The sequence below is a fragment of the Leptinotarsa decemlineata genome, unplaced genomic scaffold, assembly GCF_025532065.1.
Source record: "Leptinotarsa decemlineata unplaced genomic scaffold, Ldec_3_MD MMD2_tig00003736_RagTag_RagTag, whole genome shotgun sequence".
NCBI classification, from domain to species: Eukaryota; Metazoa; Arthropoda; class Insecta; order Coleoptera; family Chrysomelidae; genus Leptinotarsa; species Leptinotarsa decemlineata.
In genome coordinates, this window is record NW_027412593.1 from 2,385,486 (window position 1) to 2,405,042 (window position 19,557).

The 19,557-nt window shown below is 35.5% G+C and overlaps 1 protein-coding gene across 3 annotated transcripts in view; it reads left to right on the forward strand.

Annotated features, from left to right (window-relative positions):
• The window catches only part of LOC111512000 (neuroparsin-A), a 110,529-nt gene extending 90,972 nt beyond the window's left edge, over positions 1 to 19,557 (forward strand). For 2 of the 3 annotated variants that reach the window (XM_074178264.1, XM_074178262.1), the window contains exons 2-4: positions 10,031 to 10,146; positions 15,706 to 15,829; positions 19,217 to 19,557. In XM_074178264.1, coding sequence (XP_074034365.1) covers positions 10,082 to 10,146; positions 15,706 to 15,829; positions 19,217 to 19,342 — 315 coding nt within the window. In that variant the 5' untranslated portion in view covers positions 10,031 to 10,081 and the 3' untranslated portion in view covers positions 19,343 to 19,557. The remainder of the gene's footprint in view (positions 1 to 10,030; positions 10,147 to 15,705; positions 15,830 to 19,216) is intronic. The other variant, XM_074178263.1, reaches the window with a different exon arrangement.

Consider the following 19,557-nt stretch of genomic DNA (forward strand, 5'->3'; position numbering starts at 1 on the left):
TCAACATCAAAGCATAGTCTTATCACAATCATGTAGACTCTGATAAATGTCAAGAGACTCATTAAAAATAGGATAACAATTATCATCAAATAAATGACTGTTTTTTATCCAGTACAGTGATTCTAAAATAATATCTACTCAAATGAAGTACCCTCATTAAGAAGATACTTCATATATTTTTATTGAAAGAGGTATATTTTTAGGAGAGATTAATTTTTAGAAAAGAGAGATTTCGGCTCCCTACTTCTCCATTATATAAATTTTCAAGGATTTTTTTATAAGGATGGAGAAGTAAAAAGCCAAAACCTTTCTTTCTTAAATGTATGTTCCATCCAAGAAAACATCACAATTCAATTCATTTATAGAATATTTTTCCAATGATTGCAGGTGATTTTACTTGTGAATTAACTAATATCTAGTATCTATCTAATGAGTTTATTCTAAAATCTGGGAAAAAATTATTCTCCAAAACTGAGTAAAATTCCTTATCTTTAGGAATTTCGAAGAGCAGAAGAATTTCGAAGTACTACTTTCTTTGCTAAAACCATGAAGAATATTGAATAACACAATACACAGAGTTGCAAGATTTCTTTTGTCAAATGTTGGTCTGTAATTCAATTTGTATCCTAATTTCATCTGAAGAAATATGAATTTTACTCCCATTTTGGACAGCTAGGAGAGATTAACATTTCAAACTCTACAATTACCTTTACACAGTCAATATTTTTAGGGGTATTATTCCTTTCATTGTCATTTGTTCAAATATTCCAACCAACGAAAAATTTTTTAAATTTTCAATCTCATTTTTCAGAATATTGAAATAAATGTAAGCGATTGAATTAGTATCTTCAAAATATCAAAATCCACGTTTAGTATTTTCTGCAGACATTATATACATCATCATGTATATAATGTCTGCATCATTATACAGGGTGTCCCTGGACTTCCTCTTTTCTTCTCGGGAATGTATAGATGGGGTCAAAATATCACCAGTACTTCATATAACTTTTTTTCCTAAAATCCTTCGTTACCAAGTAACGGGCCCTCGAAGTTACAAAATGAAAAATGTTTTTCTTTGATAACTTTCCAAGTGAATATTCAAAATCATCGAAATTTTGGTAATTGACTAAACAAATGAATTCCTTCGATGAGCTTTCATGCAGGAGTCAGTTGTTTTGCTACAAAGTCAGGAACAGACTACCCCCGATGGTCCACACCCCAAAACCTTGAAATGACAGATATTTTTCAATATTTTTCAACAAAATAAGGTTACTTGGACAATTTTATGAATAAAAGTACTCGTGTGGAAAGTCGATCGGAGCAACGAGTCTTGATAAAAATGTAGTTTCACTCGACGACATCAAACCCGCTCGTCCACCATTATTTGAAATGAATAATTATCAAAGCAGAAATAATAATGATAACGTTAATTCAACAACATTTATCCTGAGATGTCTACCATTATTCGAAAATATTAGTTTTTAAGGAAAATGGAAATGATAGGTAAAATGTTCATAACGAATTTTTATAATGCAAACACGTTTAACTAACGAAACTCAAGAGCCTCAAGAGCAAACAGAAATGAAAAATCCGCTAGAGAAACTGCTCGATATGACCACCTTCTCTCTCTATACATTTTCTTAGTCTGCGAAGACATCCTCTCTGTACTTGAAATAGCATTCCAGGGACGTTTCGTATGGCTTCACAATGTAATGTTATTCTATTCAACAATGCATCTCTTGTGTGAAAAGGTGTAGCGTAAACAAGGCTTTTTAGATGCCCCCACAGAAAGAAATCCAATGGATTTAAATCCGGAGACCGCGATGGCCATGAATATGGCCCACCTCTATCAATCCATCTATTGTGGAAAATATGGTTCAGATGGTCACGCACAATCAAACTAAAATGAGGAGGAGCGCCATCATGCATAAACCACATATCTCTTCGGGTTTGCAATGGAACATGTTCCAAGAGTCCATTCAAATCGTTCTTAATGAACTCCAAATAACGTTCTCCATTCAATCGGTCCTGTAGAACGAATGGTCCTATAAGATGGTTTCCTATGATACCAGCCCAAACATTCACGTTGAATTTCCGTTGGTGTTTGGTTTGCAATATCCCATGGGGATTTTCTTCGGCCCATATATGGAGATTATGAGAGTTGATAACTCCATCTCTACTGAAACCTGCTTCATCAGTGAATAAAACTCGATTAATAAAAGTCATATCCTCTCTTTGCCTATCCATGAACCAATTGGCATATTCCAGTCGTGCTGGAAAATCTTGAGGTGTCATGGCATGTACCTTCTGGATGTGAAATGGGTGGAGCAGTTGTTCCCTAATTATTCTATGAATAGTGGACTTGGATGTATGGAACTGATCTGATAGATTTCTGATGCTCATTGAAGGATCATCAGCGACGGCTTCCAAAATATTTTCCTCCAATACAACGGTACGTACAGTCCTAGGAGCGCCCTCACCACCTCGTTTTGGCAAAACTGTACCTACAATAATATCGAAATAAAACAACGTGCTCAAATTAATTATCAATTATTACATACCTGTCTCCCTCAAGCTGCGATCGACACGCTCGAATGTTTCTCTTGACGGTACCGTTCGATTGGGAAAATGCTCGGAATACAGACGACGAGCTTCTGCAGCATTACAAAATGCTCGTCCATAAAATACATGCATATCTGCATATTCATTGAATGTAAACTGTTCGGCCATATCAAAAAAATTCAAAATATCCTATAGAATATTGACAATACAATGATAGTCATATGACAACGCACCACTCAACAAAACAAAATCGCATTCCAGTTTCTCATTTTTTATCAAAACTTTCTAAAAGGTTTTTTGTCAACATCTGTGAAAGAAATGGAACATAATTATTCCCTGGATATTTTTCCCCCTGATCATGTGCAGCCGTTTGTATTTCATTCGTTTGCTTTTTATTAGTATAGTAAATATTTTTTCCGATGTGCGTTTTTTCAGCTGAATTTAGATTCGTGTTAAAGAATTTCTCCCATAAAATTATAATTATCAGTGAAACTCCTCAACAGTTTAGCTGTGAAGAAGAATTTGAAACATTCGAATGTTGAGTTTCATGAGATTCAGATAACTGATCAACACGAAACGTGATTATTCCACACGTATTATGTACATACAAAATATGGAATGAATTCGATATTTCATAGTAGAGTAGCTTGTTAGTTTATAAACACCACGAATCTACAGAACTTGATATTTCTTTTGAAAAAATATCTGCTATCACAATTGTGACTTAAACTTCCATATACATAAGTACTGTACTTTTTGTTTACGACTTCATTTTAGCATACTTTGTATTATTCCTGTTATAAATGTTGTTGAATTAACGTTATCATTATTATTTCTGCTTTGATAATTATTCATTTCAAATAATGGTGGACGAGCGGGTTTGATGTCGTGGGAAGAACTACATTTTTATCAAGACTCGTTGCTCCGATCGACTTTCCACACGAGTACTTTTATTCATAAAATTGTCCAAGTAACCTTATTTTGTTGAAAAATATTGAAAAATATCTGTCATTTCAAAGTTTTGGGGTGTGGACCATCGGGGGTAGTCCGTTCCTGACTTTGTAGCAAAACAATTGACTCCTGCATGAAAGCTCATCGAAGGAATTCATTTGTTTAGTCAATTACCAAAATTTGGATGAGTTTGAATATTCACTTGAAAAGTTATCAAAGAAAAACATTTTTCATTTTGTAACTTCGAGGGCCCGTAACTTGGTTACGAAGACTTTTAGGAAAAAAAGTTATATGAAGTACTGGTGATATTTTGACCCCATCTATACATTCCCGAGAGGAAAAGAGGAAGTCCAGGGACACCCTGTATATATTTCATCATCAAATGGTGGTATCTCTTTGGACTTTTGAAACAGATGGCGCTCTTGTTGGAAGATGCAACCCAAGGAGGTACGACGTGCACCCGTACCACCGAAAGAGGAACCAGGAAGAACGGTTTTCTGTTTCATACAAAAACATCAGAGAATATCCAGACAAGTTTTTTACCTATTACCGAATGATCATAAAGTCGATTGATGAACTTGTGGCAATTGTTCGATCTTTGCTACAGAAAGATTGCACCAGAAGAGTACCTATCAGCGTTGAAGAAAGGCTAACTGATATACTGAAATTAATTCAAGTTTATAAAATTGTCCCACAAATAAGGGAGATTTTCTACGCTACGAATTAAAGTTTTCACTTCCATGTTCGAATCGCAATTGAAAAACCGCTCTGAAATAGCCAACACAGTTCCATTCATTACCTGAGTTTTCCCTCTCTTTGGTCGCCCTTGCCCTCCGATTGTCACCCGGAATCCGACAACCTGTCGGCTGTAAAAATCACCGCCCTTAAAAATCGCAAACACTGTCATGTTCCATTTAAATGCGGGTGTTGGCATGAAAATAAAAAAAACCGTGCTGAAAAAAAAACACTCGGAAATCGCGAATTATCACCGGGATAACTAGTACACAATAATGGTCAATAGCTGTATCTCTAAAACTAGGGCTGTTGGAAAGAAAATAAGGGTAGATTTACAATCACCGAATTACCCATGGAATTTCATGAAGCAAAAAAAAACAATTGAATTTTGTTTCCTTGTGTACCATAGTGCAACTTCAGTACATCAACAATTCTATTCCAGCCTAGGAATTCTGATAGTTTTATCAAAACTAATGAGTTTACTGGAAAATAATTCCTTGATATCACAGACTATTCGTGTTATCCCTTTGAGATAATCGAGCCTTTTGCAGAACTCGACACTGTCAGGCTACAGGCTCAGTATCAGCAACTTTCACCCCTCAGGAGAAGCTTCAGTTGGCAATATATTCCAGGAATTTTTGAGATCATCAAATTTTCACTGTGACAATTTTTCTTCGAAATCGTTCCCAAATTGGATAAATGTAAAAGTCTTGACATCAGTAAATACTAATAATTTCATTTCAATTTTTTCATGTTCATAGTCTTCAATAATTATTAATGTCTTTCGAATATTACTAAAATTTATTTATTTGTCGTATTAAGTGAAAATTTTAATTTTTTAAGATTTTGAAGTTTGATTAGAAATGATTTTCAAAAAGAAAGTAGTTGTTGAGAAAAGATATTAAATTGAACTATCATTTCCTTCCAAGCAATCTCTGGTTTTTTTAATGGAGTTCACTTGACGAATGACACTTTTTTAGTATCAGTGGAAACCAATTACTTTCTGAAATTGACTAATTTGAAATGAAGAATTTTACAGTTATTTTAGTAACAAACCAAATAATTACTTTCGAATCAATCAATCAACAGTAAAAGCAGTTTAATTGCAAAATAAAAACAAAAACGAAAGTAATCATTCGAAAGCAAAATTCCAAATATTTTTCTCTTCGAACTTTCCCAAATAGGAGAATTATATTCGCCACGGGCAGTTGTGAATGATTTGCTTGATAGAAACAGCTATATTTTTTTACATACATCAAAAGAATCAAATATCTAAATGTCATATGCGATAGACTACATTAATACATATACAGGATGATTCCAGTTGATGTATTGTTCACAAGTGAAATTTTTTTTGGTTTTGAGAACGGGAAATTATTATTTTCCAAAATTTCAACTGTCTGAAAAAAGCTGAATATGAAAATTACATCGTTTCCATTCATTATTCACTTTATTGGTAAAATTTATGAATACAAGTTACTGAGTAATTGGATTCTTCAGTGGTTTATATTTCGCAGTAACTTTTCTGGGTGAACCTTTCAGTTTATCCTTCATTACGCTTCAGCACATTCTATACTGATTGTTCATTTTTCAAATTGTGGAACACCTGAAAACAGTAAGACACGCAAATATATTATATGTTTAATTCCTCACGATTAAATTTTCTTCTCCTCATTATCATACACATCTTTCATAATACTTCAAAACAGATAGTGTTTACATTTCAATAGCATTAATCTGAATCGTCTCAAATATTGCTGCGTCTTGCCAATTTTCGAGAATAATATTACCTTCAATGTTATATATTTTCCCAGAGAGGAAAACAGTAAATAACTGGAAGTAACCGTTCAGTGGAGGATTTTCCGATTGGCTCCAAGAAATGTTTACTCCGTGATATGACCTTTAGTTGTTTCTGGACTTCATTTATCTTTATGTGGGATGCGTAAATAACCGTCTGGCAGTATATTTCTAGAAGGGCGTTTCAGTGTTTGAATTGCTTCAATATTTTGAAGCAAATTGTTTTTCAAATCGGTAAGGCCCTCAAGAATATATTATTATTACCCCATTTATTATTCTTTATTTGAAAAAATCTTCCATTGGTTACACAGACTTCTTCTCAAACAGTGAAATGGAAAATTGTGTTTTCAAATCATTATGAGACACTTTTCCATCATCCGATGGATGTCTCTCAAATTGTTGTAATTATAGCGTTGAACACTCCAAAACAATCATATAATTTGTGTAATTTTCTTTTCTGTATGTGAAAGAATATTTGTTGAATCTGGCAACACTGGGATACCGTTTTCTTTTGTGTTTCACTGGGACACCTAACTTCAATTTAATGAATAGAATTGACACCTCTGCTGTCTTACTTATCTCCAAACGATGCTAGGTTAGGTTAGGTTTCAAGTGAGTGGGTCTATTCGACCCTCCACCGCAACCCGCAAGGGTTTGTTGTAGCTTACACCTATTCACACTCGGCCAAATAATCCCAGCTTCTTAACGAAGCCAATCAGTTTGTATGGTGAGTGGTCTTTTAGGTCAGATGGTTAGAGTACGGCTCTGTCGAACTCTATAAACTTGATTCGGTGCCCAGCGAGGAAGGCACAAAGTATATGCTCTGATATTTCATCATTTTCCAAACAGAGGCGACACACACTGTCTTCCGACAGTCCGAGTCTCTGCATATGATGATTCAAATGACAGTGACCTGTATGAAGGCCTGTTAGACATCGTAGTTCATCCCTACTGAAATCCAACAACTGTTTGGTATCTTGGTATCTTTGGTATCTTGGTAGCTTCGAAGGATGAATAAACGCCTTGAAGTGAGCCAACCCTGGAAGATTCTGCCATAAGTCCATAAATCTTCTTGCCATCCAGGTGTTCAATGTTTGTTTGGCAAAGCCTAAAGTGATGCCAATGACAGGTTCTGGTCCGATGAAGCTGCTTGCAGTACTCTCCTTTGCAAGGAAGTCAGCAGCCTCATTGCTTTTCAGGCCAGTATGGACAGAAATCCAGACCATAGACAATCTGTTAAGTCTTCCTATCGAGGAGAGTCGCTTTTGGCAATTTGCTACCAATTTGTGTATGAGGTTGGATTCTTCCAATCTCTCTGCACACAATTCAATAGCGTAAATTTCCGCTTGAAATACAGTCGCATAGGTTCCTATGCAGGTAGATAAATCTGTCATGGGTCTGTTACTAAAATCACCTGCACCAGAACCGGAAGGTGTTTTTGATTCAAGTGTGAACCAACAACTATCTGCTCTTAATATTTCCTTCTCCCGGAGGATCCAGTCCTCTCTACTCAGGAATACTACTTTACAAGGCAGTTCATAGTTGACAGTTAGAGGCATAAACTCAGAGATTATTTCCAGAATACTGTGACTTCTAGTGTCAACCAACAGTCTGTTGCACTCTGCATTAAATTGACTTGTGCAATTGGCAATGTGCACAAGTCTGTATGTAGTCCATCTAGCCTCTCTCTCCAGAAGAATGTGGAGAGGAGGTAAATCTAGAAGGATCTCAATGGCCGCTGATGGTGTGGTACTGATGGCACCACTGATAGCATGACAAGCCTGTCTCTGTAAGCCAGAGAGCTTCGCCTGGGCCGTTTTCTGTAAAGCCTTCGGCCACCAGGCAATTGCACTATAAGTGATTATTGGTCTGACAATCATTACGTAAATCCAATGGATTTGTTTGGGACCTAAAACCCAAGTTTTACCACAAATCCTTCGACATGTCCATAGAGACAGTCTGGCTTTGTGTAAAACTTTTTCCAAGTAAGCGTTCCAGATGAGTCTTTTATCAAAGACAAGACGATGGTAACTTGGTTAGCGAAACCCGCATCGAAAAACGGTATATGTTTCTGGTATGTGAAAAGTGTTTTAATAGACATCTACTTTTACAAAAAAATTATAAAATCCATATCATTACCGAAATTCGTCCATTTGGAAAAAAAATCGAATTTTCAGAAATAACTGTGATATCACTGCCAATGAGAATGTTCCCCCCTTTAAAATCATGCTCCAAAATGTAAATGACTTTTATGATGCAGAAAAAAGTACATAACTGAATATACGGCCTGGATACCAGCGTGAATGAAGTTAACCACTTACTTTTCACTTTTTGGAAAAACTCTCACACATTTCAATCAATACAATGGACTAATACGACACTAAATAAAGCCCTATGATGGCCTCGCGTACCTTCTTTGTGGACGTACGTTATTGATACATCCATCCACTACCACGGCCACCACAGAACTACAAAATGCTTCTTAGTTTCGAAACTAACCATCAACTCGGCCTCAAAAACAAACTGGCAATGTCGCACACAGAGTCAGTACAAAAATATTATAGGAAGAAGAAGAAAATTATATTGGGAAATATGAATGGATTTTACAGTGTTGCCAAGTTCACATCCAATATTAGTGATATTATGTTACAAAATATTGTTTTTACTCCTTCTTTCAAAAAAACTACCGATAATAAAATTGTAACAAATATAAAAAGAAATAGATGTAGTTTTCACATATGTGGTTGTTCCAATATCAGTGTAAAAGTACTTTCTAATTTGAAGTAAAGTCCCCATTGGTTACAACTGTACTGAAAAATTTCCACTTCTTGAAGGGTGACTCACTTGTCCAAAACAATTTGTGGAAATGAAATGAATAGGGTCAATCTTTGGTGCACTGTCAAGAATTGGGTGTTCCACCTAGTTGAAAAATGACATCCGTCAAATCTAACCAGTAGCATAGTAGGTAGAAGTAAAAGTTTCAGTACAGTCCGAAAAGAAAGCCGGCATGAATTGTGTATGTCAAATGTTAAGCTACATTGTTAATCATTTATTTGTATATATATCTGAGGAAAATTTAACTATTTATTCTTCTCAAAACCAATATTAACTGTTTCCACACGTCAATTATAAGGGCATGGTAATTGAGAAAAAACGAAACCAATTTCGAACATTCACCTTTGTTCAATGTATCTTTCTATTGATATTTGATTCGAATTAAAAATGCTATGGACTAGTCGAGTACACAAATAACCGCCAGGTGACATAATTTTACTTTTACAAGCTGGTCGAAACAGGACTTTCTGATGTTGAATTACGAATGCTTTGTTGTTGTACATAGTTGCCTCATAGTGAAAACTTGGTGAGGGATGAAGTCCATATCTATCCATATTCAGCTAGTCCTTTGATGACAGTTAGTCCGGCAATGCATTCGTGGTGCAGCCTGGTAGCACTGAGATGGTTCACGGATGTTTTTGGGCTCTGGTTTTATTCAATAAACCAGAAAAAAATTGCACTAGCATTTTCCGAGATTCTTGTTACCAGCAAGTTGTCAGGCAAAAACTTCAGGTAAACATACAGGTATTGAATCTGTTTCCCAACTTCTGTATTTCTTTGTTGTTGTCTTTGCATCACTGATTGATAGTACTGGCTCCCAGTGACTTAAAAAATGACATTAAAATAGACATTAACAGACTCAGACTGGACATATTCATAAACATATGTATATGAGTATACAAATATAGATACAAATAGAAATATACATATACATTGAAATACAAATAGAAATATATATTCATTCTTCACAGAATTGAATGAAGCAATTATTACAAGAAATTATCAGTTGAAAACTTATTCAATCTGGTTTTTAGCCTAAGCTAACCACAAATCCAATTATTCCACCTACACATATAAATAATCGATTGAGTCGAACCAGATATTTGATCAGGAATTCTAGAAAGATAATTTTGCATTGTTTATTTTTCAGGACAAGTACTTCAAGCCATTTTCCACTCTTCACATCATCTGTACTACAGCTATGTCCTCAACTCTAGTCTACGTCGTATTGGCTTTAACAGTTTTCTTTATCTTATGTCCTGGCACGTAAGTAAAATTACTGACGTATTCTTCTAGAAATAAAAGAATGGCATGTGAAATAAAAAAAAAATTAGAATTTCCTGGAAATTAGGCAGTAAAAAAATTAAGTTCTGTATCCCACTGCAACCTTTTTTTAAAGTGCCTGGTCAAGGTACGAAATGCAATTGCTAAAAGATTGTTAAGTCTATTTCAATGCACCCAGTATCATATCTGAAATGCATGAAAGTTAGTATTTGTCACGTTATAGTTCCTTAAAAATCAGACGAAAAAATGTCGAATTAAATGTGTTTATGAATTAAGAGAACATCAGTAGAATTGGGAAATAATATAACTTGCAGTTTTTACTATCAAAATAGTTTTCAATCAACTTCCTGATTGATTCGTTAATATAAATCGTCTGACTACCTTTCTAAAAATAAACTGACTGGTATGTTTTAATTCATCTAGTAAATAATTCCACAGTCGAGCTGTGGCTGAGCTATAGTATTTCCAATACCAATTGGAACAGAAAAAAATAATATGCCGACATAGGCGTCGGCATATTATTTTTCAGTGGTAGTTTTTCAGTTAGTTATTCTTACAAGCATAGCAATTGATCAACTGAATTTTTCCACCATGAGTAATTATGAAAAACTTCGAAATTTAAGGTAGTTAATTCCCGAGTCGAAAACATATATTCACAAAATAATAGAGGCCAACAAAATTGCTAGAAAAATCAAAATTTTTCTTCGCTACATTCGGATGAGGTGGAATCATCATCGGGTTGAATAACGATCGAATTTATGGAACTTTGCACATAATATTTGTTCTCTTCTTTTATAACGTGGACCACACAGTTCTTCCACACATCACTGTTACCTACTTCATTCGCCACTCGCTTTATATTGTCAAGCACTACAGCATTTAAAGTCGGTGACTGATTACATTTCCGCAAGGTTTCTTTCATTGTGGCCCAAACCATTTCAATTGGATTGAACACACAATAGTATGGAGGCAAACGTAAGAGAATATGACCACGTGTTTCACACATCGAATCAATAATATACTCTTTTTTGAAATTACGTTGTTTTATGGTCGCCAGTAATACCTTTTTCGTTGGAATGTTTTCGGGTATTTTCAGGTCATGATTTCGCATGAAATCAACAATATCTGCTTTTTTGTGTTACTGTTTGGTTTTGTAGTCAATAACCGAGAATGATACGAAGCGTTATCCATAACAATAACCGAGTTTGGAGGAATATTTGGGAGAAGCTGCTCACTGAACCAGGTTTCGAATTCATATCTTCGTAGTAATCAGCAGACAAATCTTTTATATTTTTGGCCTACAGAAACAAAGCGTTAGGTACGAAACCACTTTCATTCCCGGCATGCAAAATTATAATACGTTTTCCCCTTGAAGAAGGTGTGTTCAAAGCACAATACTTGGTTTCGTCTACCCAGCCATATTTGACAACATCATGGGTGTCAAACCAAGTTTCGTCGAGGTAGATTATATGTCTGCTGGATTCTCGGTAGCTTTTCATTCAACTCAAATATTATTGTCGGAGTTGAACAATGCGTGTCGATTCCATTATGACCATCCGATTGTTCAATTTTTTATATTTGAAACCACAAGACAATAAGACATCTCGTAGAGTTTCTAAATATTTGTAATTGTAATCGGGATAGTCGAGTAATTTATACCAAATCATTTCCAAGGTTGGTACTTCATTTTTTTGGTATATACCATGAATCACATCTTTTGTAGCACCATCAACGTTTGCGAATTTTTTATTCCTTTGTTTTCGTTCCATTGCATGGTCAATGACATTCCCTATTTTAATGACTCGAAGAACTGTCTAACGAGATAGTTTCGTTAACTCGCATATTCTATTCATAATGGCATTCATATGAAGTGTGACAGTTTTCCTTCTTCAAGCATTCATGAATATTTAAAATTACTCGCTGAACTTGAACATGTAAGTCCTTATTTTCAAATTCCGGATCCCTGTCGATTGACACAGATTCCTCGCACATAATGTTATCATTTGTTTCAAAAGGTCTCCAGAAAGCCATATCTATTGTTGACAAATTAATTTGTATATTTAGGTATATAAACAGCTGATCCTTGTTTTCAGATTCAGTATCCATTTGATTCTCCTTAAGATGCTAACCTTTTTAGCGAAACGCGCGTCGAGTGCAAAAATATCAGTTTGGTGTTAGGGTAATTGATCTCTAGAAAAAGTATTCAAAAATCGGTTTGCAAAACCACTCACTACCTCACCTAACCCCACGAACACACGGCACTGATAAAGAAATATTGTGAAACGACAAAAAATCAGTATTCAGCCAGTCCAGCTAGCCGAAGCCTTTATTCCTCAACTACATTTGATAGCACGTTTACTAATTATCTGGGCGACTAGGGGCCACAGGCAAGAAATGTTTATGACTGTACTCATCTTTTTATTGCCGTTCCAATTGGGAATGGATAGACTATAAATGTATTGAAGTAAAGCACTGAAAGAAGTTAGTTAAGGAAGCCACAGATTATGCTGTAGACGACCCCTCCCGATATAGAAGGCCCCGACACTGTCGAATGAGGCCCTCATGTCCCCCGTTAACGGATGAATAACTTTTCCATCCATCCCACCCCAGCCAGGTAGGGGGATCCCGTGAAGGGCGGCACTGATGTCTAAGGACTTCATGCCGTCACCAATCAGTCATGAACCCATTGATCCCTCTCAAGACCAACAATCAGCCAAAAGGGTAGGGGAGCTGGTCTCCAAACCTGGATGAAATGACGATGACATTCTGACTGAAAGAAGTCTGAATAAATATTTCGGTTGTTCCTTGTTATCAAAAAAGTATGGAAATGAAGTTGACGGATATGCATACGTTTCGCAAATGTTGAATGTTTTTAAGAAATATTTGCAGCTAGTAAGTGATTATGAACTACTATTATTAAAGTTGTGATTTGAGATTAGTTTGTAAATGAAGTTGAATCAAACATGAATGTCGGTGAGAAATGAATTCACGTATTTTGGTATACACTGTCTGCTCAAAAATAAGGTGAATATTCAGTTTTCTTTCTGAATATTCATATATTCATCAGTTTTCTATTTCATCCTTCTCAAAGTAGATTCCCTGAGATATCATACACTTTCAAAAAACTAATTAATACAGTTTATTGTATAATTTTCACTTTAAAGGGTTTTACAAAAACTACCACACGTGTTTCGCTATACAATAGCTTTCTCAAATATAGCGAAACACATGTGGCGGTTTTTGTAAAACCCTTTGAAGGGAAAATCATCCTCAAGCGTAAACAGTTTACGCGTAAACAGTTTACGCTTGAGGAAGCTATTGTATAGCGAAACACGTGTCACGGTTTTTGTAAAATCATTTAAAGTGAAAATCATCCTCAAGCGTAAACAGTTTACGCTTGAGGAAGCTATTATATAGCGAAACACGTGTCGCGGTTTTTTTAAAACCATTTAAAGTGAAAATCATCCTCAAGCATAAACAGTATACGCTTGAGAAAACTATTGCATAGCGAAACACATGTCGCGGTTTTTGTAAAACCCTTTAAAGTGAAAATCATCCTCAAGCGTAAACAGTTTACGCTTGAGGAAGCTATTATATAGCGAAACACGTGTCGCGGTTTTTTTTAAAACCATTTAAAGTGAAAATCATACAATAAACTGTATCAATTAGTTTCTATTCTATAATACAAGCGTTTTTTGCAATCCTCGAAGCAGTTCTGATATACATCCCTTGGTATGCCCTTCAGCTCTCTCAGCAATTCAGTTTTTATATCCTCAATCGTCGCAAAGCTCCATCCTTCTATAAGTCTCTTCAATCTTGCGAACACGAAAAAATCATAGGGGTCAAATCTGGTGAATAACCTGGCTGAGGCATGTATAAAGTGTTGTTATTGGCCAAAAAATTACGAACACAAATAATGAGTAAGCAGGTGGATTATTGTTATGCAAAAGCCATGAATTGTTTTTCCACAATACCGTATTGCTTCTCGCAAGCAAAATCATAGGGGTCAAATCTGGTGAATACGCTGGCTGAGGCATGTATAAAGTGTAGTTATTGGCCAAAAAATTACGAACATAAATGACGAGTAAACAGGTGGATTATTGTTATGCAAAAGCCATGAATTGTTTTTCCACAATACCGTATTGCTTCTCGCAAGCGGCGTATAGGTGCGTATTTACCAAAAAAGCGAGCACGAGCGAGCATTCGTGTATGTTTGCTCGTGTTCGCCCGTGTTTGCTTGACATATTGATGTCTCGTCCACACCAGAGCGAATATCTTCAAGTTCGTAGTACCGCCTTCTTCTCGATCTTTTCTGAACGCGAACAAGCATACGTTCGCTCGCTCGCTAGCCCGTACTCACCAGACGATTATTGATGCAGAATGCTCGTTCACTCTTGTTCGCTCGTGCTCGCTTTTTTGGTGAATACGTACCTCAAGTACAAGATATTGCTCCTTATCGACCGTACGACCATGTGGCAAGAACTACTAACAGTAAGGAAAACCTTGACATTTGATCGAATTTGGCGTGCTTTTTTTGGTCTCTCCTGGGCTCTTCTACTGGGACGATTAGAGTTTGATTTTGATGTTATATCCATATAACCAGTATTAGTCACTAGTTATAGCACTTTTAAGCAAATCTGAATCGCTCATGCGACGGGTTTTTTAGTCAAAATTCAGCAATTTTGGAACGACCTTCACATCCTCAGCAACTTCTCTGAGAGAGATTTGACGCTTCTTCATAACAATTTTTTCACTTTTTCAACATTTTCATCGGTTTCATCTTCTCGACCTTCTATGAAAAGCTTGTACCACTTGTAAACATTTTTCTGACTCAGAGTACAATCACAGTATGCCACTATCACTATTTTCAAGTATTTTGGAGCACTCAATTCCATTTTTTACACAATTTTATGCAGATTCTTTGATCCTTCTTTTTTCGACAACAAAACAACTGAACATGCTTAACATCTGAAACTGAGACCATATATGTGTGACGAGTGTACCAAGATGAAAAAATTTCAAAAAATCGAATGTATTTAACCCTCTAAATTTGAATATGTACCTTATTTTTTGAAAAGTCGTACAAGCTCAGGGTTCTACAACTACTCCATGAAGATCCTCAAGAATAAGCGTTACATGAAGCTAATTGGGTTTCGAACCACTTTCACTTTGTAATCAAGTGTCGAACTTTCGAGGAATCATAAATTGTTCGTCAAATTTCAACTTTCTAGTGAGGTACACTAGTTTTCACTTCCCGATTATATGTTTTCATCCTTATTTCTTGTTGGAAAGTATATATTTTAAAACAAATTCTCAATTCAATGATTAGGTTTGATGTTTGAGCATATACTTCAAAGCAGGTGAACTCCCGAGGCTTACTTGCGAATGGAATAATTCAAACACAACTCTGAAATGAATTTGCTCGTTTCAAAGGTGTGACTTACGGATCATTTCGGTTACTTACCCAATAAGAAACGGTCACATAAATAGCGCATTTTTAATATTTATAGAAAAAACTAAATTATACGTCTTCCCTTTCAGAAGTATTGCTGGTCTATGGATTTGCAAACCGTGCGAGAACCAAGCTGAATGTGATTCTCAACCCAAAGAATATTGCGTCTGGGGAGAAGTCAGAGATGCATGCAACCGAAGAGCATGCGCAAAGGTTAGTATCTATATTATTCAAAAGTGGGTTTCAAATTGGTTTTTCGTTAATAAAACGACAGAAGTTGAAACTCATGAGACTTTCTGACTTGTCATTTTTTATGCCTCCTGAGTGAATTGTTTTTAATTCATCTGAGTGAGTTTTGAATGTAATAGGACATTTATCTCTAATTCAACAATCACATTTTTCAAAGGAGTTTTAGATGATTTCACAGCGAAGTGAACTTTCTCAAAATACGTTTTGATAATCAGTCATTTCTTTTTAGAAAATTCAGAAATTCGGAACGTTATATTAAAAAAAGTTAATCTATAGATGTCCATTTCGAATGTCCAAAATTATTAAGTATTGATAGCGATCTCAAGAAAATGTCAAAATAGTAGGATTATTTCGAAACCCAAATGTCTGAAATGTGCTATTCCTTGACAAAATTGCTATGCCACATTTTTTTGGTGCGGTAATGAAGGTACTTTGAAAAACAATGGTTACAACAAGTGTGAAGTAGGTATAGATTGAAAATAGATAAAATTATTTCAAAAAAGGAAAATAAACTGTTCACTTCATTGATATGTACTTGATAATTATTCATAGTCAAGATATACCTTTTTGGGAAAGAAAGTTTTTGGCTTTCTACAAGATATACCTATTATCAATAATCGAAAAACGCTTCATCTCTTGGGTTGCTGTGGCAAGTGATATAATCATAAATCATAAAATAGAATAAAATAGACACAATTGAAGCCATCACACCTTCTTGGATGTAGTGCATTCTCCAAAGTCTAAGGAAATCTGTATATTGGATAAAATCTGAATGAATAGCTCTTTGGTAATTCGACGAAACGTTGTTTTTGGAGAGAAACAAAACGTGAAAATGCCGAAGAAACTAAAATTGTTGAAAATGGTATAGAAATAGATGAAATTCATAAGAATTCTAGATTCAATTCGAAGATCTATCAGGAATCGCAAAATATTTGAGGATTTCGAACTCTTTCATCAAGAAGCACTTATGAGATTCGAAAAAGAACAATAGAATGTTGCAGTAGAGGAGAAGGAAAAGATTCTTTGAGGAATTCACTTTTTGGTCCTACGTATATGAGTCTGACATACACAGAAATGAGATTCTCACAAATTGTTCGCTTTTCCAAATGAAAAATAATGATAGATTTCTCATCTGAGGTTCAGGTGAAACAATTTTTCTTCACTATCCTAGCGTAAACGCTATAGGCAAAACTCTGTGGACTTTCTAAGTGACAAACTTGACAAAAAAATTGCATTGCAATTCCTGAAGGGGTTTTCAAAAACTGAATTAGGTACAGCTTGTCAAATTTAGGACAAGACTTGGGGATTCTCTTTCTCTCTCTTATCAGTGAACATCATCATACCAAAATTAAAAAGCTTTTGCTATATTGAACTGTACATACTTGGCAAATATAGCAAGAGCTTTTTTATTTTGATATGATGCCGTTCACCAGAGAGAGAGAGAGAGAGAGAAAGAGAATCCTCAAGTCTCTAGATTTGATAAACTGTATGTAGAATATGCCTAATGAAAAAAACAGATTTTACCAATTTCTCAAAGACGCTGGTATATTCCCTCTCAAACTGATCAATCATTATTAGCCATATATGTGAATACAGCATTGTATTGATGAACGATGAAAGAGAAATGAACATTATAGGGCAAGTTAGCATAAGTTTCAAGATGTCAACAGATCATTTTTCTTTCATTTTATGTTTCGATTTAGAACACTTGATTACAAGTCTACATGGTATACATATACGTATGGGTCTTCAGCTCCCTGGTATTCCCCAGGGATCCATATCGTCTACAACCCTCTTTTTTATTGTTCATCAAAGACTTATTAGAAAAAAACCAAGAATCCAATATATTGCTTTGCTGGCGGCAGCACACTTGTCTCGTCATTCCATTTGTATTCTAGAACATCAGCTACGGAGGCACATCTTCACCGGCAGCACGAGGTTGCATATCTTGATGAAGATCTAGAGGTGATTTCAAAATGCCACAAAAACCCAGGCATCAGTTTTCCCCAAGAAAATAAATGTCTCCGAACCGGATATAATAATTTCAAGTCAGACAATTCTGCTTTCTGCTTCGATACGTTTTATGGGGGTTAAAATGAAACAAAATCTAGGAACACTGTTCCGAATCAGAAAACTGTACACACCTCAGCACCTGTTGATGCTTTATAAGGTCAGATCAGACCTTCTTTGGAGTATTCTTCTCATGTAAGGAGCTCTGCCCCCCAAACATACCCTGAAATTTCTGGATTCCATCCAAAAAAGAGCCATCCGCCTAATTGGAGACGCGAACATCACGTGCATCCTTGATAGCCTGGATCATCGAAGAAAGGTTGGAGATTTGTCTCTCTTATATAGATACTTTCACGGAAAGTGTTCAAGTGACTTGGCACATTTGATTCCACCAAGACCGGTATATATCAGAAATACGCGATGGACTATGGCTGCTCATCATTTTAAGGCTCAACTCAATACACCTCGAACTTCACTGTTTGAGAACTTTTTCATCTGGAGGACTGCGTTTATGTGGAATAAACTTCCTGAGAACATTTTTCCAAATAGATTTAATCTCCATCGATTCAAATCCAATGTGAATCGCTACTTTCGCACAGGCACCGCTCTGAGAGCGCCGTAAGGATTCTTCTGTAGTGTTTGTGTTTTGTCCTTAAAAAAATGGAACATCTGTCCCCCTGATGAACACACATTGAAAAAAAATGACGCAAAACCGGTAGTCTACCTATTGTTTGGTTTTTTCTCTGGGACAAAGAATCGAGGAAGATCAGAATTGTCGAGTATTAAGGTAGGCCGATGGGTTACTTTTCCAGAAAAACTGAAACAGAGTATTCCCTTCAGGTTGCATTATGAAACTTATATAATCGAAATCATCAACAAGAGCATCAATAAAAACTTTTCTATACCATCGAAGTGCCACAAAGCTAATCGGAAGTAGACAGAACAGCCGAACGAGTAAATATATTGATGATGAGAGGTATGGTTTGGATTAGGTCAAAGAGCAGAAAGCACTTTTATTTTTTTGACGTTTGACGTTGCCAAAAAACAGTGATTGTTCGTATCATTGACATTCGGTACTGATTTGTTACATTGATGTTATTATACTATGCTGTAGTCTTATGTAAATATTCCATTTCTCTGCTGAACATTTTTATAAATCAGCAGTATAATCCAATATAATAATATAATGTTGTATTTTTTGATGTGATGATTTCATGAATTATGTTGATTCATGAACGCCCACAATTGTCACCATGTTAGGAATGATGATGAGTTATGGTTGTAGGAAAAGTTTTTATTTTTCAATTACGATAAATATAATGAATTTTTTTTTTGTTACAGGGCCCAGGAGAAAGATGCGGAGGTTCCTTGAACATTTTGGGTCAATGCGGAGAAGGAATGATGTGCAAGTCTGATGAAAAATGCCACGGATGTTCTCTCCAAACCATGCAATGCTACAATGAATAGAACTTAATTTGATCTCAATATTACAAGAATCAGTATTACCGGCCCTTCGGTCCAGACATTTCCTATATGTGACAAACGCCCGATATTAAATGTTTAGTTTTTCAACAACATAACTAGGATATATAATGAATGTAACTATATTTATAGGTAAATTATTTTAATTATTCAATGATGCGAACAAATATACCAAATGGATACTTTGTACATTTCAGAAA